General features: G+C 46.0%; 3 protein-coding genes across 8 annotated transcripts; 2 read left to right on the top strand and 1 right to left on the bottom strand.

The window, feature by feature from the left end:
- Nucleotides 1-370: 370 nt before the first annotated feature.
- Nucleotides 371-12,172, bottom strand: S100A13 (S100 calcium binding protein A13). The gene is made up of 3 exons (XM_084242085.1): nt 12,140-12,172; nt 11,005-11,192; nt 371-518 (listed from the first exon to the last, which is right to left on the bottom strand). Exons 2-3 carry the CDS (start codon nt 11,155-11,157, stop codon nt 375-377), a joined length of 297 nt encoding a protein of 98 aa, XP_084098211.1. The 5' UTR covers nt 11,158-11,192; nt 12,140-12,172; the 3' UTR covers nt 371-374.
- Nucleotides 7,488-16,744, top strand: S100A1 (S100 calcium binding protein A1). 2 transcript variants are annotated; one of them, XM_084242087.1, is made up of 4 exons: nt 7,488-7,523; nt 13,435-13,501; nt 15,407-15,559; nt 16,456-16,744. In XM_084242087.1, exons 3-4 carry the CDS (start codon nt 15,419-15,421, stop codon nt 16,594-16,596), a joined length of 282 nt encoding a protein of 93 aa, XP_084098213.1. In that variant the 5' UTR covers nt 7,488-7,523; nt 13,435-13,501; nt 15,407-15,418; the 3' UTR covers nt 16,597-16,744. The 2 variants fall into 2 exon arrangements, with proteins under 2 accessions (XP_084098213.1, XP_084098212.1); XM_084242086.1 differs by lacking the exon at nt 7,488-7,523 and having other exon boundaries at nt 13,401-13,501.
- Nucleotides 16,745-19,448: 2,704 nt separating this feature from the next.
- Nucleotides 19,449-26,265, top strand: CHTOP (chromatin target of PRMT1; the record flags this gene model as incomplete). 5 transcript variants are annotated; one of them, XM_084243951.1, is made up of 6 exons in its annotated part: nt 19,449-19,525; nt 20,840-20,993; nt 21,575-21,658; nt 23,464-23,650; nt 24,464-24,601; nt 26,060-26,265. In XM_084243951.1, the coding sequence occupies 6 exons, from the start codon at nt 19,461-19,463 to the stop codon at nt 26,263-26,265; spliced, it is 834 nt and encodes a 277-aa protein (XP_084100077.1). The 5 variants fall into 5 exon arrangements, with proteins under 5 accessions (XP_084100077.1, XP_084100074.1, XP_084100073.1 ...); XM_084243948.1 differs by lacking the exon at nt 21,575-21,658 and having other exon boundaries at nt 19,461-19,525; nt 23,467-23,650; XM_084243947.1 differs by lacking the exon at nt 21,575-21,658 and having other exon boundaries at nt 19,461-19,525.
- Between the last annotated feature and the right edge of the window lie 1,389 nt (nt 26,266-27,654).

The following is a 27,654-nucleotide window of genomic DNA, read 5'->3' as shown; positions in this document are numbered from 1 at the left end:
CCAGCTCTGAGAGTGACTTTGGGTTTCCAGGTCGTCGGATCGGGTAGGACGCATTAAAGACTTTATTTCCCTATTTTCTCCCTGAGTTGTACATTTTCCTTATTTCTTTTTCTCTTGTAAATAAACCTTTTATTAACCCTTTTGCGTGTGTCTGTAGTAGAGTATTCGTAAGTCCCTTTAAAGCGCTCGGGTGAGGACGCACAGCCAGGAACCCGTTTAATATCGGGGTTGCTCTATAACAGTCTCAGAAGAAATCAGTGTTAAGTATGAATAAGAAACATCTGTGTTTCAAGGAAGAAGTTTTATTTGGGAGGAGTGGGGTTCTGCCTGGTCCTGCCCAGCCCTGCCCTGACTCCCATCCCATCGAGCTGACTTTACTTCTTCCGAATCTCCTGGGATTTCTCCTTCCTGATCTCCTTTGCCAGCTCCCCAATCAGTCTCCAGTACTCGTTGAACTTGAGCTCTGAGTCCTGATTCACATCCAAGCTCTTCATCTTCTCATCTAAGGAGCCCACATCCTGAGGAGACACCAAAAGGCGGGGTGGGGATGGAATTAGAAGGAAGAGTTATTCAGATAAGGAGGAAAAGAAGAATTTCCAGTCAACATTCCTTTCCCTCAGCACCACCCCCACACCTTCAGGACAGACTGCCATGGTATCCACTCCCAGGGGGCAGCAGAGGGACATGGAGAACATAACTTTTAGTGTTTGCTATGGTGTGAATACCTCCCACCATGGCCAATCATTAATCGCAAACATGATGCCACCGACCATGTTGCTAGGAAGAGATGCACATGCTGGGCCCTCACCTGCATGGGGGGCTCCAGCCCACCACCACACCACCTATTGATTTGCCCAAAGATACTCGGGGAACCCTTGGAGGCATGGATTCTCCAACCCCCTCATCCTTCTCAGGCCACCTCCCCACCCACAAAGCTGGAGACCTTCACGACACTTAGCTGTTCATTTGCATTTCCCCAGCAGACCACTAGCCACTAGATCAGAGAAATGGCAGGGTATCTGGTTTTCTAGAAGGCCCTTGGCAAAGTCTCTCACAATAGGCCTGTGAAATCAAAGGATGCTACAAGCTGGACCAAAGGGATCAAAACAGTTATTGACAGATGACAAATCACAACCAAATAAGGGTGCAGAGCTCCATGTTCAACATTTGGATGAAGGTAGACAAGACTTCCCAAATCTGTAAATAGCACAAAGGTAATTCACAGAAGAACTAAGCAAGACTTTTTTAAAAGGCATAATCATGCTTAATTGTAAAGTCCTATAAGCATTGCCAGGCAAACCTGCCCAGTGTAACATTATATTGGGTTAGGGGAAAATATACAATCAGTAAAAAGAAGAATAAAAAGTATAAGTATTAGGAAAGAAGAATCAAGGACACCTCATATTATATTAGCAATTATGTAATTGCATACCTAGGAAAAAACCAAGAGTGATAATGGGCAACATTTCAACAAGTGTAAGCACTTATTAGTGCTGACTGTTCAAGCATTATGCTACACACATTACATGCTTTACTTCATTTAATCTTCACAATCTGCTAAAATTAAAGGCTCCACAAGCATGGGGACTGTGTCTACTTGTTCACCACTGTAGCCCAAAGTTGAGGACAGTGTCATGACAGGACATAGTAGGTGCCAAAAAAAATTGATTGAATAAATGCATGACCCATGCAACAAGGAAGGTATTATTTTGAGTCCATGTCACAGATGAGAAATTAAGGCTCAGAGATTAAATAAAATGAGGAAGAAAAAGTAAGAACCTAGATTTTCAGACTCAGAGCTTATGCTCTTATCCTCTACTCTCTGTTCCTTCCCCCAAACACTATTAGATTGAGGTTAAAGGAAGACAATGTACAAAAAGCCATAATAAATGTTATCATATAAATAAAAAAAAAACACTATTAGAAATGATAAAGTGGGCCTCCCTGGTGGCTCAAGTGCTTAAGCACAGCACTGTGAAGCTATCCGCAATCTCTGCAGCACGAGTTCCATCCCCTGCTGGCCAGGGAGCAACCCACATGGCGAGGCAGACCTCTCCTGTCTCACCCGCTGCTCCCCTCAGCATTTCAGTCAGTCTGCCTGTTCTATTCCCTGCCTGTCTCTGTTGAATCCTCTCAACCCCTGCATCTCTGGCCTGTATGCATAAATAAATAAATCTTTTTAAAAAAAAAAAAGAAACAATGATAAAGTGAGCCTCCTTGGTGGCCTAGGGGTTAGTCTCAGAGCTATCACCATGATGGCCCACCACGGTGGCCTGTGTTTGATCTCTAGCCAGGGAACTCACCCACATAGGGCATAGCAGACCTCTCCTTTCTTGCCCGCTGCTCCCCTCAGCAGTGTATTTCAGCACATCTGCCTGTTCTGATCCCCACTCTGTCTCTGGTGAATCCTCTCACACACACACCCCACCCCTGCACCTCTGCCCTACACCCCAGTTCTTCTATGCAAAAATATATAAATAAAACCTAAAACAAAAATAGAAATGCTAACGTTTCTGATTACAATATTAATACATAGGGCCTCCCTGGTGGTGCAAGGGGTTAAGCACCGCCTATGAAGCAATCCGCAGCCTCTGCAGCACAAGTTCGATACCCAGCTGGCCAGGGAGCAACCCATATAGCGAAGCAGACCTCTCCTGTCTTGCCCACTGCTCCCCTCAGCAGTGTATTTCAGCACATCTGCCTGTTCTGTTCCCCACTCTGTCTCTGGTGAATCCTCTCACCCCCCTCATCTCTGGCCTGTACCCCAGCTCTTGTATGCATATACAAATAAATCTTTAAAAAAAAACAATATTAATACATAAAACCAATACGTTTTAGGGCCTCCCTGGTGGCCTAGGTGTTAAGTCTCAGCCTATAACTATTGTGGCCTGAGTCCAATCTCAGCCAGTGAACTAACCCACATGGCACAGCAGACCTCTCCTGTATTGCCCACTGCTCCCCTTGGCAGTGTATTTCAGTAGATCCACCTGTTCTGCTCCCCACTCTGTCTCTGGTGAATACTCCACCTTCAGTACCTCTGGCCTACACCACAGTTCTTCTATTCAAGAACAAATAAAGTGTTTATTCAAAAAATAATAATAATCACCTTTTAGCTATATGAATGCTAACTAGTTGGAAAATATAGTAAGAAAGATCCTATTTAAAACAATTTAAAAAAGGGCCTCCCTGGTGGCGCAAGGGGTTAAGACACAACCTATGAAGCTATCCACAGCCACTGCAGCACAAGTTTGATCCCTGGCCAGGGAGCCACCCACATGGTGCAGCAGACCTCTCCTGTCTCACCCGCTGCTCCCCTAAGCAGTGTATTTCAGTCTGCCTGTTCTGCTCCCCACTCTGTCTCTGGTGAATCCTTTCACCACCTGCACCTCTGGCCTATACCCCAGTTCTTGTATGCACAAATAAATAAATCTTTTAAAAAAATAAAATAAAACAGTTTAAAAAATAAAATGGGGCCTCCCTGGTGGCGTAGCGGGTTGAGCACAGAGCTGTGAAGCTGTTCGCAGCCTTTGCAGCGCCAGTTCAATTCCCAGCCAGCCAGGGAGAGTCCCACATGGCGTGGCAGACCTCTCCTGTCTCGCCTGCTGCTCCCCTCAGCAGTGTATTTCGGTCGTCTGCCTGTTCTGCTCCCTGCTCTGCCTCTGGTGAATCCTCTCACCCTCCTGTGCCTCTGGCCTGTACTCCAGCTCTTGTATAAAAATAAATAAATCTTTTAAAATAATAATAGTTAAAAAAATAAAAAATAAAATAAAAGCAAGCATTTAGGCATAAATGCAGAAATCTATTGAGCTTCGGTGAAGTAATCTGAAATGAGGGAAGAAAACTTGAATACACAGAAAAACATACTTATTTTTTTAAGCAAAAGACTCATAGTATAACAATGTCTATTTTCCCTAGGATATATTTTGAACTGATTCCAATTAAAATATCAATAGGATTCTTTTTAACATGATTAAATATTACTAAAATTCATTTTTAAGGATTTATTTTTATTTACTTATGCATACAATAACTGAGGTGTAAGCCAGAGGTGCAGGGGTGAGAGGATTCACCAGAGACAGAGTGGGGAGCAGAACAGGCAGATCCACTGAAATATACTGCTGAAGGGAGGAGTGAGTGAGACAAGAGAGGTCTGCTGTGCCATGTGGGTTAACTCCCCGACCAGGGATCAAACTCAGGCCACCGTGGTGGGCTATCATGGTGATAACGCTGAGACTTAACCCCTGCATCAACAAGGTGGCCCAGTTACTAAAATTCTTGAAAAGTAAACTGTGAGATCCACTAAGTAAAATTCGAAAATATAAGAATGAGAACCAACCTTGTTGGTTACTAAAACATATTATAAAACTGTAGTCACTAAATGAGATTGTTGCTAAATAAATAATAAACAGATGAATGAAACATAATAGACTGGAAACACACAAGGGAATTTTATAAATAATAAAAATGGTATTTCAGCAGCTCTCCTGCCTGCCTGTGTTTATGCAGACATCTCTTTCCTTTTTCTCTTTTGTTTGATAAGCTTGCCATGTGCTGATGAATAGGCTTAAAAGTGGTATTTCATATCAATAGGAGTTTCCATCTCCGACTGGGAAAGACTCCAAAGCCTGGCATAAAACACAGATGTCATTCAGAAAAAGTTTCACAGATTTAATAACAAACATTTCTCATATCTTGTATAGGGAAAACTACCACAAAGTCAAAGGACAAAGAGGAAATTAGGGGAAACTAGTTGCAACACATATAGTAAAAGTTAATTTCACCATCCTAAAAGGAGCTATACGAAATCAAACAAAAAGAAATAAACAAGCATTCAGCAAAAAAGCAATAAACAAGTCCACCAAAAAATATTGTTTCAGTGCTCTATTTACCTAGAAGTAAGGAAGTGTAAATCAGAACAAAATAGCATTTTCCCATATTAGGTTGGCAAAGACATGGAAAACAGGCATTCACATACACTGTTGGGGTATGTATTCTGGAACAACTTTGTTAGGAACCAGATTAGTGATGTCTATAAAAATTAAGAAAAACTTGCTTTTTGATCTAATATTTCTACTACCACATATTTACCCTATGTAAATATTTTCCCATAAAAATGTATACACAAGGAAGTTTGTAAACAGGGAAAAAATGATCACAGAAGAGACTTCCATCAACAAAGGACTGACCACAGTAAAATGTGTTTCAACATTCACTCACTCAACAATTTTGACCTTTTTTTTGAACGATTTTACAATTTTGCTCAATATTTTACTGAACACATAGTAGGAGTCAGACAATATTGAGTGCTGGAGATAAAAGAGTAAACAAATTCCTTTCGTCATGGGACTTACATTCTTGGCAACGCACACTTGTGTAATGGAGGTCAAGTCATAATGAATGTGTTCTGAAAGAAAATAAAGCAGAATAAAGGAAGGAAAGAGCAGTGATCTTTTCTACCCAGTGGTGAAAGAAGGTCAAGCTGAGGATTTGCCATTTGAGCAGAAATCTGAATTAAAGGAGGAATGGGCCTAGCAAACACCTGGTGAATCAGGCCTGCGGTCTGGGGGCCCTGGGGGCTCTTGCTTCTTGTATCCTGAGGAAAGAATTTAACCTCAAAACCAGAGTTCAGCAGGAAAGCAAGAAGGACAGGAAAGCTCTCTGCACAGAGAGGGTTCCCCAGTGGGTTGCTGCTGGGGCAAGAATCAAATGTTTATATGGTTATAGTGGACAAGGAGTAAGAGTTCAGCCTTTGGGGGGTGTCATCCTTGTGTCTCTTCCTTATTGGTTGGGGCCCATGGGGTCTCCTAGGTTACCTGGCCTGCTTTCTCGGAGTGAGCTTTTGTCCATTGCTTTAGCATTGTGTTATTGTGTTGGTATTCTGAATTCAATTTTTACTGGCTTGGGGGCACCCAGACTCCAACTAATTGTTCCTTATTCAGAATGATAAATGGGCCTGGGGCACCTGGGCTTGGGGCACTGTTTTGTATTCAGTTTAATAAATGGGCTTGTCTATAAAACTAACTAACTAACTACCTGTACCTATTTCCTAACTTCCTCAATCACTAGTGGATGAGGCTTCAACGACAAGAAAGGAAAAATGACAGGAGTAAGTATAAACACCTCTCGCAGCCTTTGAGGAGTTTTGCTTTAATGGGGAGCAGAGATATAAGGCAGAGCTGGAGGGAATTACAGAGCCAAGGGTTTTGTTTTGTTTTTAAGATGGAAGATACTACAGCATATTTGTAAACCAGCAGAGAAGGGAATGCTGTGACTGCAAGAAAGAGAGAGGGACTCTTTGGAAGAGAAAGTCCTTATGTATGAGAGAGGGAATGGGACCCAGGGCACTAGTGTTGGGTTCACCACAGAAGCAGAGACAGATCATTCAAGGGAAGAGAAAGGAAGGCCAGTTGGTAGGTTTGGTGAAGGAGCACCTAGAAGTTTCCCGATTGCTCTTATTTTTTCAATTAGAAAATTTCTCAGCAAGAGTGAGAAAGTGAAAAGAGGAAATGGAGTTCAAGAAGAGAGGAAAAGTTGTGAAAAAATCATCTGAAGGATCTAACAAATAAATCGACCAGGGAAATGTGGCAGAATGGCAGGGCATTGCCAAGGGTTCCCTGGGACTTGAGGTTATAGATTTAAAGCAAGACAAGTCTACATGACAATGCAGTTTTCTTCAGTTAGAGTCTATTATGCAAGTACAGAATGGTGGATTCGGGTTAATGGAGGTGAAATGTGAGGTTTAACATGGCTTGGGAAAGAAACATAAGCAAGGGAATTGAGAGAATCATTATAATGAGGAGACTTATACCCCAACTCAGTAAGAAGGGAAATAACGACACAAGGAATGATGATGGGAAATGAAAAGTGATTGGATCAAGAGATTTAAGGCCAGTTGTGGCCTCTCTACCACTTGGGGCCTCTGCACCTGTATATGTATGGCCTCTCTGTGTACCTGAGTGTGTGTGAAAGAATCGGATAAGGCCCTCCTGCATGGCTGCCTTAAGACAATGGCCCACATCACAAGGCAGCTGGGGATGCTCCGGTAGCAGTTGATTGTATGGCCATAGTCTGACGTGGTCTGGAATAGCTCAGAAATTACACCAAGCAGCTGCACAGGAAGTCCTTTCTGTATGTGAAGACAAGATGTTCCCTCCAGTTCCCCATAAAATTGATTACCCTTTGTAATCAATTTTACTGGGCCTTGCTCCTCCTGCCATTGTCACATAATTTCAATCATGCTTGTTTATTACTGCTAATAAAAAGCAAGAGAGCTTCTTGTTGAGCAGCAGAGTCTTGCCTTGCAAACCTGCCCCATTACTGGTCCCTCAGCATATCCCCAGGGAAGTGCTGGCGCATTCGCGACCCAACAGAGTTGGCACCTGAACAGGGACATGAAACAGGAAACAAGGACTTAAAATAGACACCAGGGACACGTCAGCCATTCCTCAAGCCCAGTGAAGGGGATAGGACGTCCGAATCAGCTACACAGTAGCCCCACAGACCTCTAAGTCTGCAACGGAACGGTAAGTGAAGAGCTTCTCTTTCACGAGTCATGGAGCAGGTTTGCAAGGCAAGACTCTGCTGCTCAGTGAGCAGCCCTCTTGCTTTTTTATTTTTTTTTAAAGATTTACTTACTCACATAAGAGCTGGGTGCAAACCAGAGGTGCGAGGGGTGAGAGGATTCACCAGAGACAGAGTGGGGAGCAGAACAGGCAGATCTACTGAAATACACTGCTGAGGGGAGCAGCGGGCAAGAGAGGAGAGGTTTGCTGTGCCATGTGGCCAGGAATCGAACTCGTGCTGCAGTGGCTGGCCATAGCATCATAGTGCTGAGACTTAACCCCTTGTGCCACCAGGGAGGCCTCCCTCTTGCTATTTATTAGTAGTAACAAACAAGCATGATTAATTATGTGACAATAACAGGAGAAGCAAGGCCCAGGGGAGACAAAGGGTAATCAACTTTATGGGGAACTGGAGGGGACATGCCGGCCACGTACACAGGGAGGACTTCCCATGCAGGTACTTGGTGTAATTTCTGAGCTACTCCCAGACCTCAGACTATGGCCACACAATCAGTCAACAGCTACCTGGGCATCCCCAGCTGCCTTGTGATGTGGGCCATTGTCTTTAGGCAGTAATGCAGGAAGGCCTTATCCAATTCTTTTATGCACACACAGGTACTTAAGAGAGGCCGTACACACACAGGTGCAGAGGCCCCAGGTGGTTCAGAGGCCACAGCCACTGGAGTCAAGGAAATGCTGGAGCAGAGGACTAGGTAAAGGAACAGACCTGGAATGCCAGGAGGTGGCAGACAGGGAGAGGGAAGCTTAACATTGAGGTTTTTAGAAGTGGTGCATATTTTGGTTATGACAAGGTGTGACGCATGAACAGAGGAATGGGGTGCTGATACACGAGGACAGAATGTTTGGAAGGGAGGAGCTGAATAAACTAAAAGGACCAGGTGTTGGATGAGTTGTCCATGCAGAAACTAAGGATATGACAGAAGTGGTGGGGATGAGAAGAAAATCAGTACGACAGGAGCTGAAGAACCATAAGAAATGGAGTAAGATGGGTGACCAGGGCTACATGAGCTTTCAAGGAGCTTAGCATCCTAAGAAGAAGAAACAACTCAGATCTGGAAGCAGTCATGAAAAGCAAAGAGGTCAAATCAGACCACCCCAAGATTCCCAGAGTTGGTCTCCTCAAGACCCTGCCCTGGCAGGCAGTTTATTTTGAGTAGAGAACAAGGAAGACTCTGGAAGCTAAGGAGAAGCTCTTGCCTTTGCCCTAGTCCCTTTGCCCTACCCTTAATCGAAGAAGGGATCACTGTTTCCTAACTAAACCTTTTCCCCAGCCCTAATCAAAGAATAGATCACAGCTCTAATCACTCAGAAGAATGCAGTTTGGAAGCTATCAGCCAGATGGAGGTTTATCAGTAAACATGTCCTTTCTAAAAAACACATATTTCCTTTTAGAGAAAAAACGAAGTCATTCCCTCCTTGTCACATGAAGCCCCTGACTCTGCTCCGAGTCCCAGGCCCCCATCTCATCCATGGTTTAGGATTCAAATCCTTTTCATTCCAACTGAAAGAGATCTGTATGATTACTGTCACTCCCCCGTACACACGCCATTAAGTTGATTTTTCCTTTGTGACCTGCCCGATGCCCAAGAAGAATCTGGAGGGACAGGGAATTTTCTCCTGCACTGGACACCAGTCACTCAACAAAGCTACAGGGAAGTTTATTTTCAGGGAAGAGCCTGAGATTCCTTGAGAAGAGGAAAGGAGGATCTGAGGATTTCACAGATTTCACAGATGACAGACTATTAGTTTCAAAGAATCATTTATGTTTTTTTTTTTTTTACCAAAAAATCCATATTCACTTGCTTTTATGTGCCTGTAAATTTTCAGAAAGGATGAAAAAAAGCAGTTAGCGTAGGATGACATTCCAACCCAAGAGTGGGTGAAATTTAATTTTTACCAGGAGAGAAGGAATGACCTTGTCAGGTGCTTTATTGAGATGATTCCCAGAGGGGGATGCCCCTCTACACTGAGATTCTAGGACTCATGAATTCGTCAGTGTCTAATTTTTGACAAACCCCTTCTCATAGATGGGCCTCAGTTTCCATACATGTGAAGTGAGAAATTTGGACTGTGTTTTTTCTTGCCCTCCTTCTAGTTCTGAGAGTCTATGAACCTCCAGCAAGTCAGATCTGGGTCCAGCCCCCTGCATTAGGGAAATAAGGCCAGAGAAGCACGGAATAAAGAACCCAATAGCATCATCTGATGAGAGCACAAAGCCCAATAATTCACAATGCTGTAGGGTTTTTCTTATGTAGTAACATGCACACACACAATCTCTCTCTCTCTCTCTCTCTTTCTCTTTGACCCCCTCCCCTCCACCCTGCCTGCAGGCTAGAACACAAGGACCATTTACATGCAGTCACCTATAGCTTCTCCACAACACCTCTAAGGTCACATTAGCATTAGCACGTTCAGCAATCTCACCTGTTTAAAAAAAAAGAAACAGGCTCAAAATGGAGTCATTCATGCTAAGACTTAATACCTAACCTAGCTGCCATTTTAGTCTCTCCCAAAAGTGGAAATTTAAATCCATCTATCTGGGGTTTCCAGGTCAGCACTACTCAGGTAATCCGCATAAAGGACCCCACCTTCCCCTAATGGGAGGTGGCCTTGTCTGAAGTAAACCTTTTCTTTTGCAAAATGTCCTGGCCTCTTCTAACTATAAAACCTTAATTTGGGGCCTCCCGGTGGTGCAAGGGGAGCAAGTCACAGCCTCTGCAGCACAAGTTGGATCCCCCGCCGGCCAGGGAGCAACCCACAGAGGTCTGGCACAGCAGACCTCTCCTGTCTCGCCCACTGCTCCCCTCAGCAGTGTATTTCAGTCAGTCTGCCTGTTCTGTTCTCCACTACATCTCTGGTGAATCCTCTCACATCCCACCCCTCCCCTGTCTCTGGCCTGTACCCCAGCTCTTATACGCATAAATAAATAAATCTTTAAAAAAAAAAAACCTTCATTCATACAACTTCTTGCCACACCCTTCTGTTTGCTGTTTGCTAGTTGGGGTACTGCCAATTAGATCTTTAAATTTACTCGGTTGGGGGGGGGCCTCCCTGGCGGCACAGGGGTTAAAGTCTCAGCGCTATCAAGCTACCAGCCAGTGAGTTCCATCCAGGCCAGGGAGTCACATGGCACAGCAGACGTGTCTCACCCACTGCTCCCCTCAGCAGTGTATTTCAGTCAATTTGCCTGTTCTGCTCTCCACTCTGTCTCTGGTGAATCCTCTCACCTCCCACACCTCTGGCCTACACCTCAGCTCTTATATGCATAAATAGAGAAAAAAATATAAATAAACTTGGTTGGGGGGTGGGAGAGTGATTAATTAAATTAACTTTGTTAGATTTTTGTTATTTAATACATCTCACATCTACAGTGTCCTACAGCCGGTGCCTTAAAAACCTCAATTGACAGATGCCCACCTACCTTGAGCAGGTGAGGCAGCTGCTGAGTGACCAGTTCCTTAAACTCATTGATGCTGAGGCTGCCCTTGCGGCCCTCCCGCCCTGCAAAGGTGAAGAAGGTGGTCACCACAGTCTCGATGGCTGCCTCCAGCTCAGTCAGTGGCTCAGCAGCCATTGGGACCCTGGAGCAGAAGTCCTCACAGAGCTGACCTGAGGGAGGGAGAAGTTGAGAGGGAGCATCAGGACTGGGCAGAGCAACTCTGCCTGGGCTTTGCCACCTGCCTGGAGAGGCATTATGGAAAAAGAGAGAGGAGAGCTGGATGGAGCTTGGGGCAGGGGACCCAAGTCCCAAGTCTGTGAAGGTAGGGAAAAGGGTGTTCAGTTCCAAACCTCTTCTTCTGGAGGTCTCACAGTACAGGGCTCCTTATAAAGTGTCTGCATCTTGGGGATCCCTCTCTGGTGGTCCTTCAATCCCAGAGTCCCCTCTCTCTGGGAGGAAGCTTTCAGCCTGAGTTCTTTGGAGTCCTCAGTCTAGGGGACCCTCTGTAGGGTGTCAGCCTCCAGGGCCCTTTCCTGGAGTCTAACCCAGTCCAAAGGGTCATGAGGTTGTTTATCTCCAAAGTTTTGTTTTTGTTTGGACTTGGGTCTCCACCCTGTGGCACTAGGCCTACACTCACTGACCGCTCTTCCCAGCAATAAGCCAGGGCTCTGGCAAAAGCCCAGCTGCGGTCAGGGCTGTCTCCGTCTGGACAGACTCGGCTTCGCTGTCACCCACTCCCACCACTCCTCAGGGGCAGCTGGTCAGTGAGTGGGCTGCGCCCCACGGGCCTTCCCCACCCCTCCTGCCGGCCACCGGGTGCTGAATGGGACTGTGCAAGTCCGGCACCAAGGAAGGGCTTTGGCACCAAGGAAGGGCTTTGGTACCAGCACAGCCGGCCCGGGGGGAGAAGGGGCGGGGAGCAGCTGGAGGCTGGGACCGGCCCTCTGCGCCCTTTCGCCATCCCCTCTCCCCCGCCCCCGTGTCCCGGGGGCTGCTGCTCCGTTTCCCAAAGTCACTTCCTGGATCCCAGAGTGAGCAGGCTCGGGGGAGGGACCCGGGAGCCCCGGCAGGATAAAGGCTGCCAGACTCCCTCCCGGGTTGGGGGGTTGCGACTCACCGGGGCTAGGAGGTGGGCTGCAGCCTGCAGGCGCCTCAGGGGCTGAGGTTTATAAGCGCCCCAGGAGGTAGGAAAGAGCCCTCCCTTACCCGGAGGAGTCAAGTTTCCCGTAGATTCCGGAGAACCCCGCCCAATCACATCTTTCGCCCCCTCCCTTTTCTCCCTCCCCTCCAGCAAGCGGGCCAGGAACCCTGCTCCCCAACCCAGCCCACTGGCGCCCCCACTTGGTGGGGGGCATAAATTTTCCGAAGTTGCTTGGACAGTTCTCTCACGGGGTCCTAGAACATCACCCCTCCCAATTCAGGTCTGTTGCCCACCTCACCCCCAGTACAGCAGATTGAAAGAACTGAGGCAGTTCAGCCCTGAGGATGGCTCTAAGAAACACCAGAGTGCCCCTCTGTGAAATTCTGGAAAAGACCTTGTAGACCACCATCCCCTCAGAGGATTCAGGACTGAAACCTCCGCACAGGGTTGGGGGGGTGAGGGGGGCCCTCCCGGGGGGTGGGCCCTCCCTGAGGGGGTCTCCCTGGTGGCGCAAGGGGTTAAAACGCAGCACTACTAGGCTATTCACAGCCACTGCTGCACAAGCTAGATCCCCAGCCAGGGAGGTGCCCACATGGCACAGCAGACCTCTCCTGTCTTGCCCGCTGCTCCCCTCAGCAGTGTATTTCAGTAGATCTACCTGTTCTGCTCCCCACTCTGTCTCTGGTGAATCCCCTCACGCCCCCCAATCTCTGGCCTACACCCCAGCTCTTGTATGCATAAATAAATAAATACTGAGAGAGAGAGAGAGAGAGAGAGAGAGAGAGAGAGAGAGAGAGAGAGAGAGAAGGAAAGATCCACAGGAAAGGAATGCACACTGAGACCCCCATAGAGGTGAAAGCTTTTAGTGAAGTGTCAGGCTGAACCCCCTCAGGGGAGATCCAAGACTAAATTATTCACTGAGGGTTCCCCCCATTGAGGCCAAGTAAAGGAGCCTGGGCTGAGCCCCTCAGTAGCATCTTTCCCCTTCCTTGGCTGGCTGCTGGACACTGCAGGGCAGAAGGGCAGGAGGCTCTCAGCATTTCTCCCAGGACCTTTCCCACCTTCCTCGCTGGGCGTGGGGGGCAGTCGTGGGGGAGGGAGCCAACTGAGGCTGGAGGACACAGGGCGGCCTGTTCTAGCCCAGGAGACAGAGGGCGCCTCTGTCCACTCCTGGCCCCTTGCCCCACTGGCTGTATGTCTGTGAAGGGGTGGAGCCGGTGCGGAGGTGGGGTTGCAGGGAAAAGACACTAAAGACAGGTCTCCCTACACAGCTGGTAGCCACATTTGCAGCCTGTCGGTCTGTCCGGAAACTTCTCCATCTTCAAGCTGAAGCTAACAGTGAGTATTCCGCTGACCCAGTCAGCTTGGGGGAACTTCAGAGGGGCTCCGAGAGTCTGGAGATGATAGCATTATAATTCATTAAGGGTCTGGGAAGAGTTGAAGAAGACAGGGTTTGGAAGGTGATAAGGAGAAGCCAGTGAAGGTCTGAGAGAGCTGGAGTCAGTGGATGAGGAAACCAGTAGGGAACCCAACCAGCAAGCTTCCAGGATACCAGCCCCCACCACAGACGGTCAAGTGCCCCCCAAGGCTCCCTCAATACCCCAGGTGCTAAGGAGGGAATCCAGCTCTTGCTTGCTTTCCATGGGGTAAGAATAAGAAAGCAAGTAGAACAGCTGCTTCTCCCTGGCCCCTTCCAGCCTACTTTCTGCCAGCCCCATGAAGCCTTGCCAAGAGCTCAGGTCCCAGGGAAGTCTGCTACCCAGGGGGTAGCAGAGCATGGACCATGAGCTATCAGGAAGGGGCACTGGGGTACTCTACCTAATTCCAACTCTCCCTTCACATGACTTATGCTTTCTCCTCTCCTCTTTCTTGGTACAGACCTCCAGATCCCTCTTCCCCCCAATTATTTTCTTTTTGTTTTTCCATCTGCTCCCTCCCTGCCAAGATCCTTTCAGAACTGCCCCCTACATAAAATTCCAGACTACCTCCAGGTGCCCCTGATGGGTGAGGCCCATAACCCATCCACCAGCACCCCTCCCTCACATACCCTCTTATCCCCTCCATCAGCCCCAGCTTGGGTTCCAGCTCCTCCATGTCTCTGTGACAAGTGCTTCTCATGTCCGGAGTTCAGGTGACACTCACAAGGGCCCATTGAAGAGTGGGGTGTCATTCGATCAGCGCCCATTGTCCAGCTCTCAGGCCTGGGGAAAGATGGGGACACCTGATCTGAGACACCTGAGCTGCCCCCGATGCTACGGAGTTGACTGTCCCAGGGCTGAAGGAAACAGTCCCCTGGCTTGGCATATCTCTCTCCTCAACAGACCCCTCTATTTTTCCCCTCTCCCCCAGCCCCCTGAATTCAGATGACCTTATGTGTTCATCCCTTTATCTTCCCGAACATATACCGTGACCATCCACGCATCAGTCAGGTAGAGCCTGGGGACAGGAGTGCACAGCAGTGGGGACAAGTACTCACAGGGCCCTTGCCCTCCATAGGAGTCCTGGATCCAGGGAAAAGGTGGAAACATTCCTCTCCCTTCCCACGCCCACCTCCCCCCCATGGAAGGTCTGATTATGCATAGTAAGAGGAACCAAATTAGAGACACACCCCCAGAGAAACCAAAGTGACATGTTCAGGAAAGAACAGTTAAAAGACCAAAAGAGACCCCAGTCTGTTGATAGGAAGTTCGGAGGCAGTGAAAAATCCCCCTCCCCATGAAGCCACCTTGTCCTTAGACTGCCAAAGAACAAGGACAGCTCCTTGCTGGAACAGGGTCAAGACCATAGAGGGGAACCCAGCCCACCATCTCCAGAGCAGAGGTTGGCTGTGCTAGACGGGCAAGGTCCAGGATAAAAATGGAGAGAAGAAATCTGCTCAGGTCCTGTGACCACTCCACCTGTGGGCCTCACACTCCTCAGTGTCTGCCCAAGCAGCCAAGAGTCACTGCAGAGTCCACTGTGGGCCTCCAGAGCCAACCCAGCTGCAGCTACCTCATCTCCACGTGCCCAACTCTGACTCCCTCTGGCTGGGGTATGGATTAAAGAACATAGGAACAGATCTAGATTTACGTCTGTTTGGGCACCCCGGAATGTAAAATCGTAGGGACAGATAAGTTACAGTAAAACTCTGATCTCATAGCTATTCGGGCTATGGAATCAGGATTAGGTTTGAGGGTTCCCCTCACCCCAACCCCAGATACCCTGAGCATGGTTCCCAGCTCACTCCTCTTGTGGGGTGCGTAGGTGAGCTGCACAATGAGCTCTGAACTGGAGACAGCGATGGAGACTCTCATCAATGTGTTCCATACCCACTCGGGCAAGGAGGGAGACAAATACAAGCTGAGCAAGAAGGAGCTCAAAGAGCTGCTGCAGACTGAACTTGCTGGCTTCCTGGATGTGAGTACAGTGGGAGTAATAGGGTGCCTTGGGAGAGGGGCAGGGAAACAGAGTAGGCGCCTCCCTGTCATCTCCCTCCTCTGAGTTTTTCTAAGCTTCCTACTGCTCCTGGTTCAAGTCAAAATGTCCCGACTGCCTGTCAGTAATAGGTCCTGTACAGAAGCATCAATAACAAGGCTCACAGTCTAGAAGGGAAAAACTGACACTGAACGCAAAGCAAGAACACCAGGAAGTACTCAGAACCTAACAGAAGTGACAAAAAGAATAATGAGACTATTAACCTGACTGAAGTGGTCTTTGGCTTCTCCAAAGAACCATGGATTTCCACTGGAAGATTATTAAGATACAGAGATCTCTTAAGATCTCTACATGAACAAAAGCATGGGAGAAAAACAACAATGAAACATGCTCAGTAGTTTTTATTGGAGCCAAGGATGCAAAAAAGTAGGCTATAGAAGCCAGTAGAAAGGATACCAGCTTTGGGGTTTTATTGGACCTGGGTTCAAATTCTGACTCTGCCACTTTCTAGCAGTGTGACTTTTGAGTCTGTTATTTAACCACTAGTTGTCAATCTATTTCTTCTTTGGAATGACAATAATGAAACCTACCTTATACCATTTGTTAGAATTAAATTAGAAATCCTTGTAAAATTTCTAGAGTAGTGCATGTCACATTGAGGATTTGTTATTAGTACTCTGCTTGTTAAGGAGTTCACTCTGTAGGTAATAGGAGGCGACAAGTATTTGTTAATTTTGAGGAGGGCAGCCAGATGAGGCTGGTAATTAGATATTTTTCTCTCTCTTGCACGTCTTTGCCTCCTTCTCCCTAATCAACCATCCTTCTTGACCAGCTCAGTGCTACATGTCTCCCTGCAATCAATCTCTCTCCCTCTACAGGGTCAAAAGGATTCCGAAACTGTGGAAAAGCTGATGAAGGAGCTAGATGAGAATGGAGATGGGGAAGTGGACTTCCAGGAGTATGTGGTGCTGATAGCTGCCCTCACGGTGGCCTGTAACAGCTTCTTCTGGGAGAGTTGAACAGACAACTCCAATGGGCAGCGCCCTTCCCCTCCACCCCATCAGACCTACCTGTTTGCCCTGCTTCCCCCTCACGCTACTTTTACTTTTCACACTCCCAGCCTTGCCCATCCGCTAGCAAGGGCGCAAAAATATGAAGGCCTGCTACTCCACTTTCATTAAAGGCTCTTCTCTCGCCAGTAGCTGGCTGTTTCCTTTGGGTCTGGCAGTGGTGGTGAAGGCTGTTCACTCCCAACTTGCCTTATTTGAGGAGAAATCTTATTTGGTCATAAGTGAAGAGACCATAATATCTTCGGGAAGGGGTTAGATGGGCCAGCTTGAAGTGGAGGAGAACAGTTCTCAGCTCTAAAGCCAGAGGAATTTCCCTTCAACCTTTAAGGAATATTTACTGAGGGCCTACCATGGGCTAGACTGGGGCTACAGCAATGAACAAAACAAACACGACCCTTTTCCTCACATAGGTAAAATCTGGTAAGGATGTCAGACCACTAAATACACCCCACATACATACAAATGCTAGGGGGGAAATAAAAGGAGCCTGGTGGGTACGGGTGGGAGTTGGGGGGAAGGGCTGCAGGTGTATTTAATCACTTGTTCTGATCTCCAAGGCCCGCCTCAGTTTCCCTCAGCCAATAAAGAGAAACAAGAGTTTGAGGAGACGGAAAGTAATTTAATTTGTTGACAAACTGAGGAGGGCAGCAGATTCGTGCAACCGTCCTGCTCTTTGGCAGAGTGCAAGGTTATTTATACAAAGAGGGAAAAAAAGGGAAGATGGGCAAGGGTCTGCAAAGGGGGGGCGGGGAAGGGTCAGCAAGTCCTTTTGACGCGGGAAAAGGAGGTATCTGAGATTTCAGGTGGGGGAAATCTTGCTTTGTCAACAACTGCTGTTTATCTCCCTTTTCCTTGGAATGCATGGAGGCAAACCTGTGGAATGCATCAGATAGGAATGCTCATCTGATGGGGCAGGAAGAGAGACCTGCTCAGTTTTATTGCATCAGTTCCTCAAATATGTGAGCACTTCATTGTGAACCCAGCGAGCTCCCCTGTTGAACTGTCTAAATCCATATAAACGGCAGATAGGGAACAGGGCGCAAAAGGTCCCCCGAATTAGGATTTAACAATATTCGGGGCAAGGTGGGGAGGAGGGCAAGCGAAGAGGAAAATACGAACGGGCAGAGGGTGACCGGCGCAGGAGCGAGTCCAGGTGTGCTCCCAGCTCCAGCCCCCAAGTCTTGGCGGGGCGTTTATCGCACGCACTCCACAACTGAACAGGACGAACGATTGTCAGGGGAGAGCCAGTGCAAATTACCCCAGGCCCGGTGTCCGCAAGAGAGACCGGGCGGGGAGGTGACGGCGCGAGGAAATACGGACATCTTTTTCATTGGTACCGAACCGGCTGAGCAGTCCAGACGACAAACAAACGCGCCCAGAACGTGCAGCTCCCACGAGTTCCAAACGCGCGGCCACTGGCCACACCCCTTCGCCCCTCAGCGCAATTCAGATAGGGCCTTGGCTGAAGCCCCGCCTCCTCCCTAAGGCTCCGCCCCGTCCCTGCGCGGGCGCAGCGCAAATCTTCCCCTAATATGCGTATCTGACGTCTGACGTATATCACGTCGACGCCATTTTAGCCGGTCCCACTCCTCACTGGGCGTGGCGGCCATTTTGTTTTGGACGCCGAGCGGGAGTTGGCGGCAGCGGCTGTGGAGGCACGGACGGCAGGCAGGAAAGGGCAGGCCGGGCGAGCGGGCGGGCCGACTGACCAGAGAGCTAGCCGAGCGACTACGAACTAAGCAGGCATTCTACCGCTTACACTTCTAACCAACCGCCCACCAAGTTAACCCGAGGCCTTCCACCGTCGATTCAGGTTCGGCCGGCCCCCGGCCCGCCAGCCGCAGCCGTGGTGGCAGCCCCGGGAGGAGCACTGGCGTCCGTTTCCTTCGGTACGTTTCTGTGACGAGAAGGACGGGGAGAGCATTGGGGGAGTGGAAGGGGTCGACGGACGCCGAACGGAAGGTCTGGGTTGTGGAGGCAGATGGGGTGTTGAGTGTGGAGGCCCCGGGGAGGGGGCGGAGCCCCTGAGGAAAGCGGGTTGGGGGAGGGAGCGATGGAAAAGGTTGATAGGGGTGAAATGGTAAATTGTTGGGCGGGTTGAACTAAACTGCGCTCTCGGCGGGGCTCTGAGGCGGGAGGGAGATGAAAGATGGACCGCAGAACTTTGGGAAGCGTTGGAAAGTAATGGCGACTGGAGGGTTAAATTGTGTGGCGTGCTTTCTGAGAACTCGTTCCCAGGTGAATACCTCTTAGGAAAACATTTCCTGCTTTCTCCCCCCAAGTGCCCAGTCCCTTGCTAGTGTCCCTCCTTGATTTTTGCAGTCCACAGCCAATTTTGAAACTAGGTATGCCTCAATCAACACCAGGTCAAAAGGGTTCTCGATTCCGGCTGCATATTAGAAACCCTTGTTTTGTTTTGTTCCAATTGCTGACTATCAGACCTTACACCAGAGATTGTGGCTTAATTGGTCTGGGCCATGCTTCGGTGTTTTTTGAAAAATACTTTGGGTAAGTCATGCAGATTTAGGACTCCTCTAGATTAAAAGTCAAGCTCTTAGACTTCCTTAACGAGATCTAGGTCTGCCATGTTGGAGGATTTGGCAAGTATTTTCTGATCTGTGGCCTTGAAGTTTGTAAGTTTGAGGTAACTCTTAAATTTAAGTCCTGAAAATAATGGAATCTTCACTGGTCAGTGAAGCAAGCCTTTTAATTTGTTGTTGACTTAGGCCTTTGACCCTTGTAGAAGTGAGGTGGTAGTTGTTCTGATGTATTCATTCTGCCTATTGTCCTTTGTAGATTCTCGGGATTTGAAGATGGCTGCACAGTCAGCACCGAAAGTTGTGCTAAAGAGCACCACCAAGATGTCTCTAAATGAGCGGTGAGGCAGCCAACAGCAACTTCAGCTCATTCATAAGAAAACATTACTTAAATTGGCCCTGGGGTCCAATGCACAAAAACCAGTTTTAAGCTAAGTACCAACAGAAGGCTACAGACCTCTGTTCTTAGTTGCATCTTATGTGGTACACAAAACAAATTGGGCGGTTGTTTCAAAACCCCTTAACAGTAGATTTTTATGTTAAACTGTCTGAAATGTTTATCTGGTGGGATGTATTTTAAAAAGACTCCTCACACCCTCCCTTTTTCCTCATTTTTTTTTATATTGATACAGGGGTGGTGCAGCTCAGTAGCATGTTACCCTGGCTGCAGTAGGCTTGCTGCCTAGTCCAAGACCAGCAGTGTTGTGTCTGGCCTGTAAGAGGCAGGTAGCAAGCTATGATTATGTCCAAAGGCCCTTGAACGTCGTTCTTGGGCCTTGTAAGAGGCACTTGCTTTGCTCCATTTCACTTTCTTTCCATTCCGCTTCTAGTTTGTTTCTGTTTTGAAATTCTTTTACCGTTAAATGTTGCTCTATTCCATCTAATAAACTTAGCTTGACAGGAATTATAGAACTGGCACTTCCCAAGCTCTTTAATGGTAAAACTAACTTCAGAAGTAATCACTTGGAGTCAGAAATAATCATGTGAGACTATAACACTAAGAAAAGTTAAGCCACTTAAAGGCAGTTTCTGTCTCTAATCTTTATTATTCATTGAGTGCCTTGGACCTAGTTTATTGTCATTAGACCACTAAGAGACTTATGTACTGTTTATTGCCTTTTTGAAGCAGTGTGCTTCTCCATGTCTCTTAGGGTATGATGCACTAATTATTCATAGTTACATGTTACTGGATAAAATGTAATATACTGCTATAATTTATGTGGATGTATTCTTTCCATGGTCTTTGAAGGTGCTCTTTGTCTTCCTTATATCTGCCCTTACACTGCACTCACAGGTTTCCCCAAGGTTTCAGCTTTCTTCGTCTGTCTTTGAAACTACATCTTCTGTCTCTTGCTGTCATCTTATCTGCTTATTGCGTGTTTTTCATGCCTTTCACCTCTCTTAAAGGCGTTACCTGAGCCCTTGTTATCACTTTTGATTGAATGTGCTGCACTTAGCTGCATTTCTCAGTTTCTGATTCCTGCAAATTTGTGGAAGCAGAGGAGTCTTTAACCCACACCAACCTTGATCTAAGTGTACCACTTTACTTAAAGTTCGTGGGATCTGGAGCTCCTGGTCTAGCAAGCCATGAAAATGCCAATAAATGTTTTGTAATAAAGCTTTTATTTAAACATCCATTTTGTTCGACCTTGAAGCTTTACTAATATGCTGAAGAACAAACAGCCGATGCCAGTGAATATTCGGGCTTCGATGCAGCAACAACAGCAGCTAGCCAGTGCCAGAAACAGAAGACTGGCCCAGCAGATGGAGAATAGACCCTCTGTCCAGGCAGCATTAAAACTTAAGCAGGTGAGAGAATGGGTGTTAATGCTCCAGAAGCAGCTGGTGATCTCTGTCAGGCAATCCACTGAGGCTTTCGGGACGTGATGGATGATTACAAGGTGATTCAGGGCAAAAGCTGAAACTTTTCTGGAAGAAAGGGTACCAATAAGTAATTTTGTTGTCTTTCTCTTTTAGGGAGTTTGCCATCCATGTGGTCTGGTTCTGTGTTATCAATGAGTATTAACCTCTTTTATTTTCTGATCCCTTGCCCTTAAAGTAGACTCATTGACTTTCCACCCAAGAATTTTTGGTTTCTCTTTTAGAGGATTCACCCAAAAACCCTTTATTCCCTGCTAAATGGCTTACAAATTAGGGAGATAATTTTATTCTGTCTCCTCTAAGAGTCTGAATAGTTTTAGTCATACTTTTGTTCAACATTTCCCTGCTAAAATGTAGAAAGAGTAGGGTGACCCTCATCTCCACAGCACCTAAAGTTTTGTCAGTATAGCAAGAGCTTTAGTTAGAAGTTAGTGGGTTTTCTTTCAAATGTCCAGCAAGAGATAATCCTATTCAGACCTGAAATAAAACCTGCTCTTTATTATTCATAGACTTTATATGCAAGTCCGGACAATGGCTGTGGAAGGATATGTCCAAGCTGTGGCTGGGCGTCTGGAGGGCGGTCCCATGCGACTGTAAGGACTTTAACTGATAGCACTGCATGGCTGTGCATAAATTCAGCAGTTAAATATAACACCCTCCCACCCCCACCCTGAACCATTGGGCTCACTGACCAAAAATAAACAGGACCTTCTGCTTCAGCTACCTTAAACCTTGGAGTGACTGGATTTGTCCCTGGCTCAAGAAAGCAGTAAAAGCACCATTTTCAAAGAGTGAATTAAAAAAAACTAAGGATATCTTTTTTTCTTTTCACAAGAAGCTTTAAATATAAGCTGTGCCAAAAGTAGCCTCTAGAGAAGCACTGTCCAGTACAATTTTACACAGTGATGGAAGTGTTCTGTAACCGCTCTCCAAATAGTGTCTGTACCCTAGACACTAGTCATATGTGACTATTGAGCACTCAGAATGTGGATAGTACAATTGAGAAGCTTAATTTTGCTTTTAATTTAAATAGTCACATGTGTTTAGTGGCTATTTTAACATACAGCACAGCTCTAGATTGGGAACTGGATGCTATAATTGACATCCTTAAGCTTCCTTGACTGCAGGTAAGGATTGAGAAGGAAAATGAACTGTGCACTGTTCATTCTCCCCTCAAAGCACAGAGAATATACTTGGCATAACTGAACACAAGGAACTTAAAGTGAGGTCTTGGCCTCATAATTGTGTGCTCTCAATTAGGAAGTGATACAACAAGCTTTTATGGTTGGTTATACCTGTTCACGTTAGGTGCATAATGTTCAGAGCTTGGCCATCTGGTTAGAAGCAACTTGTGATCATGTTCTAGAAAGCTAATATTAATAACTGGCATCAGATGACTGCCCAAAGGGGTAGCAAATCGTTGAATCCCAAGGATGAGTAGAATTTATTTTCACTCGTGTCAGTAGTTGACTTTATAGGAAAACAGCTGTGCTTGTGTGTTGGCCAGCACATGGTCACCTTTTCCCATAAAGGAATTTACAGTGTCATCATTATAGTTTCTCTTTGAGGGCCAGATTATAGAACAATCTCTTCTCTCTGGTATGTTCTTGTCCTCAAGTGTGGCCCTACTTTTGTGATTATAGCTCACTTGTCTTAATCCTAATGTAAATTTGGTGGGCTTTCTCTGGAGATACATTTTGTGAGATATATGTTTACTTTGAGTTAAGGGTCATTATTATATTTGTTTGCAAGGATAGACAGAATGATGGGTATTTAAGAAATGTAAGAAAAGGAAGTTTTGACTTTTTTGTGTTTATTTACCTCTAAAGGTAAAAAGTGGACCGTCTGGAGATAGATACTCAGAGGAAAAATGGAAAACACTGACTTCTTTGAGAAATCAAATCTTATTCTTAAAGTCACAAGAACACAAATGAACTTGTAATTTAAATTTTGCTCAGTGTGATGAACTTCCTATGGTGTTTGAGTAAGACTTTGAAGACAGTGGTAGTCCTTGGGCAGGTATGAATTAAGTCCTATCATTGTCAACCTGTTGTTCAAAAACAGCAGAATCCAGAATTTGAACTATACCATGTCCTTACTAAAAATTAACTGCCAAGTAGTAACTTTATCACACGTGTCAACAAACTAGTGAGGTCATTTGTGGTGATGCCAATTTCATAGGAGGATACTCGAGCTTCTGGTCAGAATTCTGTGTCTTTTATGCCATGTTTTGAGGCAAAGGCTTGCTTCTGGTTTTAGATCCTTTATGGACCCCCACAGCAGATTTATCTCCCTCTACACAGACATCTCACTTGCTGCTTTTTCTCTGCACTTTGAGTTGCCAAATTTCCACTGGATTGCTTTTTTGATCTCAATTCCCCAACACCTTTTCTTCCAGAAGAGCTTAAAGCAGCGCCTGGGTAAAAGTAACATACAGGCACGGTTAGGCCGACCCATAGGGACCCTGGCGCGGGGAGCAATCGGAGGACGAGGCCTGCCCATAATCCAGAGAGGCTTGCCCAGAGGAGGACTACGTGGGGGACGTGCCACGAGAACCCTGCTTAGGGGCGGGATGTCGCTCCGAGGTCAGTGCTGTGTACCTCATAGTTGTTGAGCCCTACCCCCTTCCCTTTTCTCTTGGGCTGCTTATGGACACATTTGTTTAACATCTTTAAGCCTGAATTTGTATTAATATAATTAATAACTTTGAAATCACATATTTTTAATAGTGCTGCATGTCTTTTACCGATACCATTCCTTTTCTGATAATGTGCAATGGTGAGAGGCTTATGATCTGCATAACAACAGGTAATTCATGTCATCTCCATTCCATTTTAAAACACCCTGCTGCTGCTTGAATCAAAGCACATTCAAGTTCTAGAAATAAGTCATATCTAAGAAATTCATGGGTCTGTTGACCTAGATATTAATCATTTCTGTTCTGGTGCTAGTGAAACATTTTGCTACATCTGGAAAAATGAGAGGACAAGTTGACCCATAGCACCTAGCTTACATGTTACATTTTGGGCACTGTTTACCTGTTGGCTGTATAGTTTCTGTCCCCTGCAAGAATGTATTGAGAGCAGGAATCATTGTTAATTTTTAAATTTACCATAATGCTAGGCACCTATCTGATTATTTAGTAGGTATATTTTATATTTATGTACTTGCTAATTAACTCCCAGCTTCTTCACAAAATGGATTTGTGCTCAGACTTGTTGAATTGATTGAATAAGGAGCAATATAATCTGTTCACACGCTGGTGTGCAGCTTGCCCCACCCAACCTAAAAATTAACTGAACTAACTCTCATTTAACTCTCACCGCCTTCCTTTGGTTAGAATCTATTTTGTCTCTCTTGGATTTACCTGCATATACATTGTATGCCTCCTCTCCAAGGTCAAAACCTGCTCCGAGGTGGACGAGCCGTAGCTCCCCGAATGGGCTTAAGAAGAGGTGGTGTTCGAGGTCGTGGAGGTCCTGGGAGAGGGGGCCTAGGGCGTGGAGCTATGGGTCGTGGCGGAATCGGTGGTAGAGGTTAGTCAGCTCCAACTTCAGAGAATAGCGCTCCCCCTTACTTCTCTCCCTTCAAAACTCAGAGCCACCTTTCTGCACAGCTTCAAGTCAGGCAGGCTTATTTGTTTGTCTTGTTTTGTTTCTTGAAACTGGCTTATTTTCTAATTTCACATGCTAATAGTATAAAAAGTCTGTACTTGGGTTTTCCACGAGCCTATCAGGTGTATGTTACAGAGCCAGAGAGGATGGTGAGACTGAAGCTGGATATTGACTCTGAAACCAAGTAAATTCAGGGTAAAGTTTGTGTCTTTGGGAAAACATGACTTTTTTGATGAGGGTAGAAAGTAAGAGGGTGTCATGTCAGTTAACTAACTGACTCTTGTTTTTAATCTCACCTTTAAACTTGGTAATATTTGTCTTAGGATCTCATGACCCAGGTTGAAAAAGGATTAACGGTGTTGCTATTATTAATGCCAAATCTCATGGGAGTTTTCTGAGTTAGAACTCACTGGAAAACGCCCAGCAACACCTGTTGAGGGTGGGAGGTTCTAGTTTTATAACTCCTGTGGATATTTGCTTTTGTCTTTTTAAAGTATATGGTGAGTCTTCCATAATTTATGACTGTAAAATTACCAAGGGATAAAACAGGAAAGGAAAATCTGATCACTGAGGGCTTGTTTTCTTCTCTCCCATTATATACTATTTGGTTTGAGTGAAGTGCAAGCTAGTTTGGGTTTCAGGATGAAATAGCATGTTTCCAAATTATCTTGACTTGGTTTCTGAAAGAGAAAGGGATAGGGCAGTCTAAAATAGCTTTTCAGAAAACTGGGCATGTTTTGTAAAGTGATTTGAAACCACCTCTCAGATAACCATAGTTGTCAGAAGGTGACTAGAATCAAAGACAGAAATGGCTAGGGACTTAAAATTTTTTTCCCCATCTCCCATATTTTGTTCCTGTGTCAAAATAATTCCTCAGTCTCCTTGACATTCGGTCAGCTCATTAGGCTTGATAAATTTGAGGAGAGATGAGCTAATTTTCCATATGGATCGCCCATAAAGCATAGTTTGAAAATGGTCTAGCTTGGCACCCCCATTTTCCTGTGCCCTTATTACTTCCACCCTCACTAAATTGGGTTAATCTGTATTATATTTTAATTATGAACTTACAGTGGTTCTTAAACTTTAATTTCTTTGCTATAGGAGAGATTAAGATTTTTTTTTTGTCAGTTAATTTCCCTTTGTTGATAAAATAAAATTAAATAGCATTTAGAGATGAGCATGTTATTAAGGGATTCATTGTGTGTGCTTTCCATCTGTTGCTTTCTACCCGGTGTGTTTGTTTTTCCAGATTTCTCCTCTCTGCCCTGCCCTTCAGCCTTTCTCAGCTAGTCCTCACTGCTTTAAAGGGCATGGGGCATTTACCTTAGCACCCATTAAACTTACTTGTAACTGTCTTTTTTTCTTTTTCCCTTGGGCCAGGTCGGGGTATGATAGGTCGGGGAAGAGGGGGCTTTGGAGGCCGAGGCCGAGGTCGTGGACGAGGAAGAGGTGCCCTTACTCGCCCCGTACTAACCAAGGAGCAGCTGGACAACCAGTTGGATGCGTACATGTCAAAAACGAAAGGACATCTGGATGCCGAGTTGGATGCCTACATGGCACAGACAGATCCCGAGACCAATGATTGAAGCCTGACCAGCCTCCTGTGAGAGACTCATGTTAAAAGTCACCACATATGTAAATAGCCTTGAGATAACAGAGGAGGAACAACCTGATTGATGCTGGAAGGACCTGTCACAATAGGCTATGGACTGACTTGCCACCAGTTTGCGCATTTAGTGTGTTTGTTTTACTTTTTTGATACTGTGTTGTATGAAACCCTTTTTTCTTCTGACTTGGTTTTGTTGTTTGAAATTTTGTTTTCCTTTGCCCAGATTTCTCTTTGAACATGAATATGTTGACCTTGTGGCTAGTATCCCCACTTTCAACCTCCCCCCCCATCTGTCATTCTCTTAATCTCTGCAACCCCTGAAAGTGGCGCAGAAAGAGCCCATCGGTGTTCCTCCCTGATGGCTAGGCCTCTGAGATACAGTTCTGTTCTGCATCCTCTTTAACATCTTCGTAGAAGTGTTTGGAAAACCTGGAGCTCAAACATGTGTTCTGCCACATTGACATTGTAGTGAATTGAGGACCTTGATGCAACTACTGGGCCCCATAACGAGTTACACATGGTAGCAGATCTGAACTGATTTGATTAAGTTACTACCATGTACACTGATAACCACCTAACAGTGGCTGGGTTGAGTTGTGTACTTTCTAAGCCAAAATAAGATACATACGCTTTCTTGGTTTTGCGTCATGTCCAAAGGGGTAGTGCTGGGTTCGTTTACACCTACAGTAAGAAAGCAAAAAGCCATTTGGCTTGTCAGATGCTTCAGAAGAGAATGGCATGGGAGAATGGTGGCAGACTTAACGGGGGTGGCACTCAGAAGATAACCAAGCTAAAATGTTATCCTATGTTTATCCCAAACCCCTCTTGGGCTTCTGCAGTCATTGGCTTTGTTTGATGCTCATTTTTCCCTTAAAGGTTTAAGTTCAACCATCTTCTGTCAACTGTTCAGTTTCAGTGGAATCTTGTATTTCTGGTTCATTATAACAAGAACTTGTTCTCTCAAATCCAGCCAGGACTTTCTCTTTATTTGTTGGGCTCTTTGAAATGCTATGGCAACTTTATCTTAACATAACTCTTTGTAGAGTTGAAAGTACCTGTCTTTGTAATGATACTGAAATTTGGGGGTTGGGAGAAGATGTTGCTTTGGGGCAGAAAGTGAAGAGTCTGCCTTTGAGCAAGCTTTGTAGAACGATTAGTAACCACACAATGTAATGGGCAGACTTGCTTTGGCCCATAAGCCAAAGCATGATGGTCTTAGACACCTGGATCCCGGTACTGGTGTGCTTCCCTGTTCTCTGTAAGGGCAGAGTGGCACCTCATTGCTTCAACCAAACCAGTTGCCATTGAGCTACTTAGCACCCTAACCAATAGGGAGATTGTTCTGGGGTTGGGAAGGAAATTTTAG

This window comes from Talpa europaea, assembly GCF_964194135.1.
Source record: "Talpa europaea genome assembly, chromosome: 9".
Lineage (NCBI taxonomy): Eukaryota > Metazoa > Chordata > Mammalia > Eulipotyphla > Talpidae > Talpa > Talpa europaea.
The sequence above is the reverse complement of the archived record's forward strand: the minus strand, read 5'-3'. Positions and strand labels throughout refer to the sequence as shown.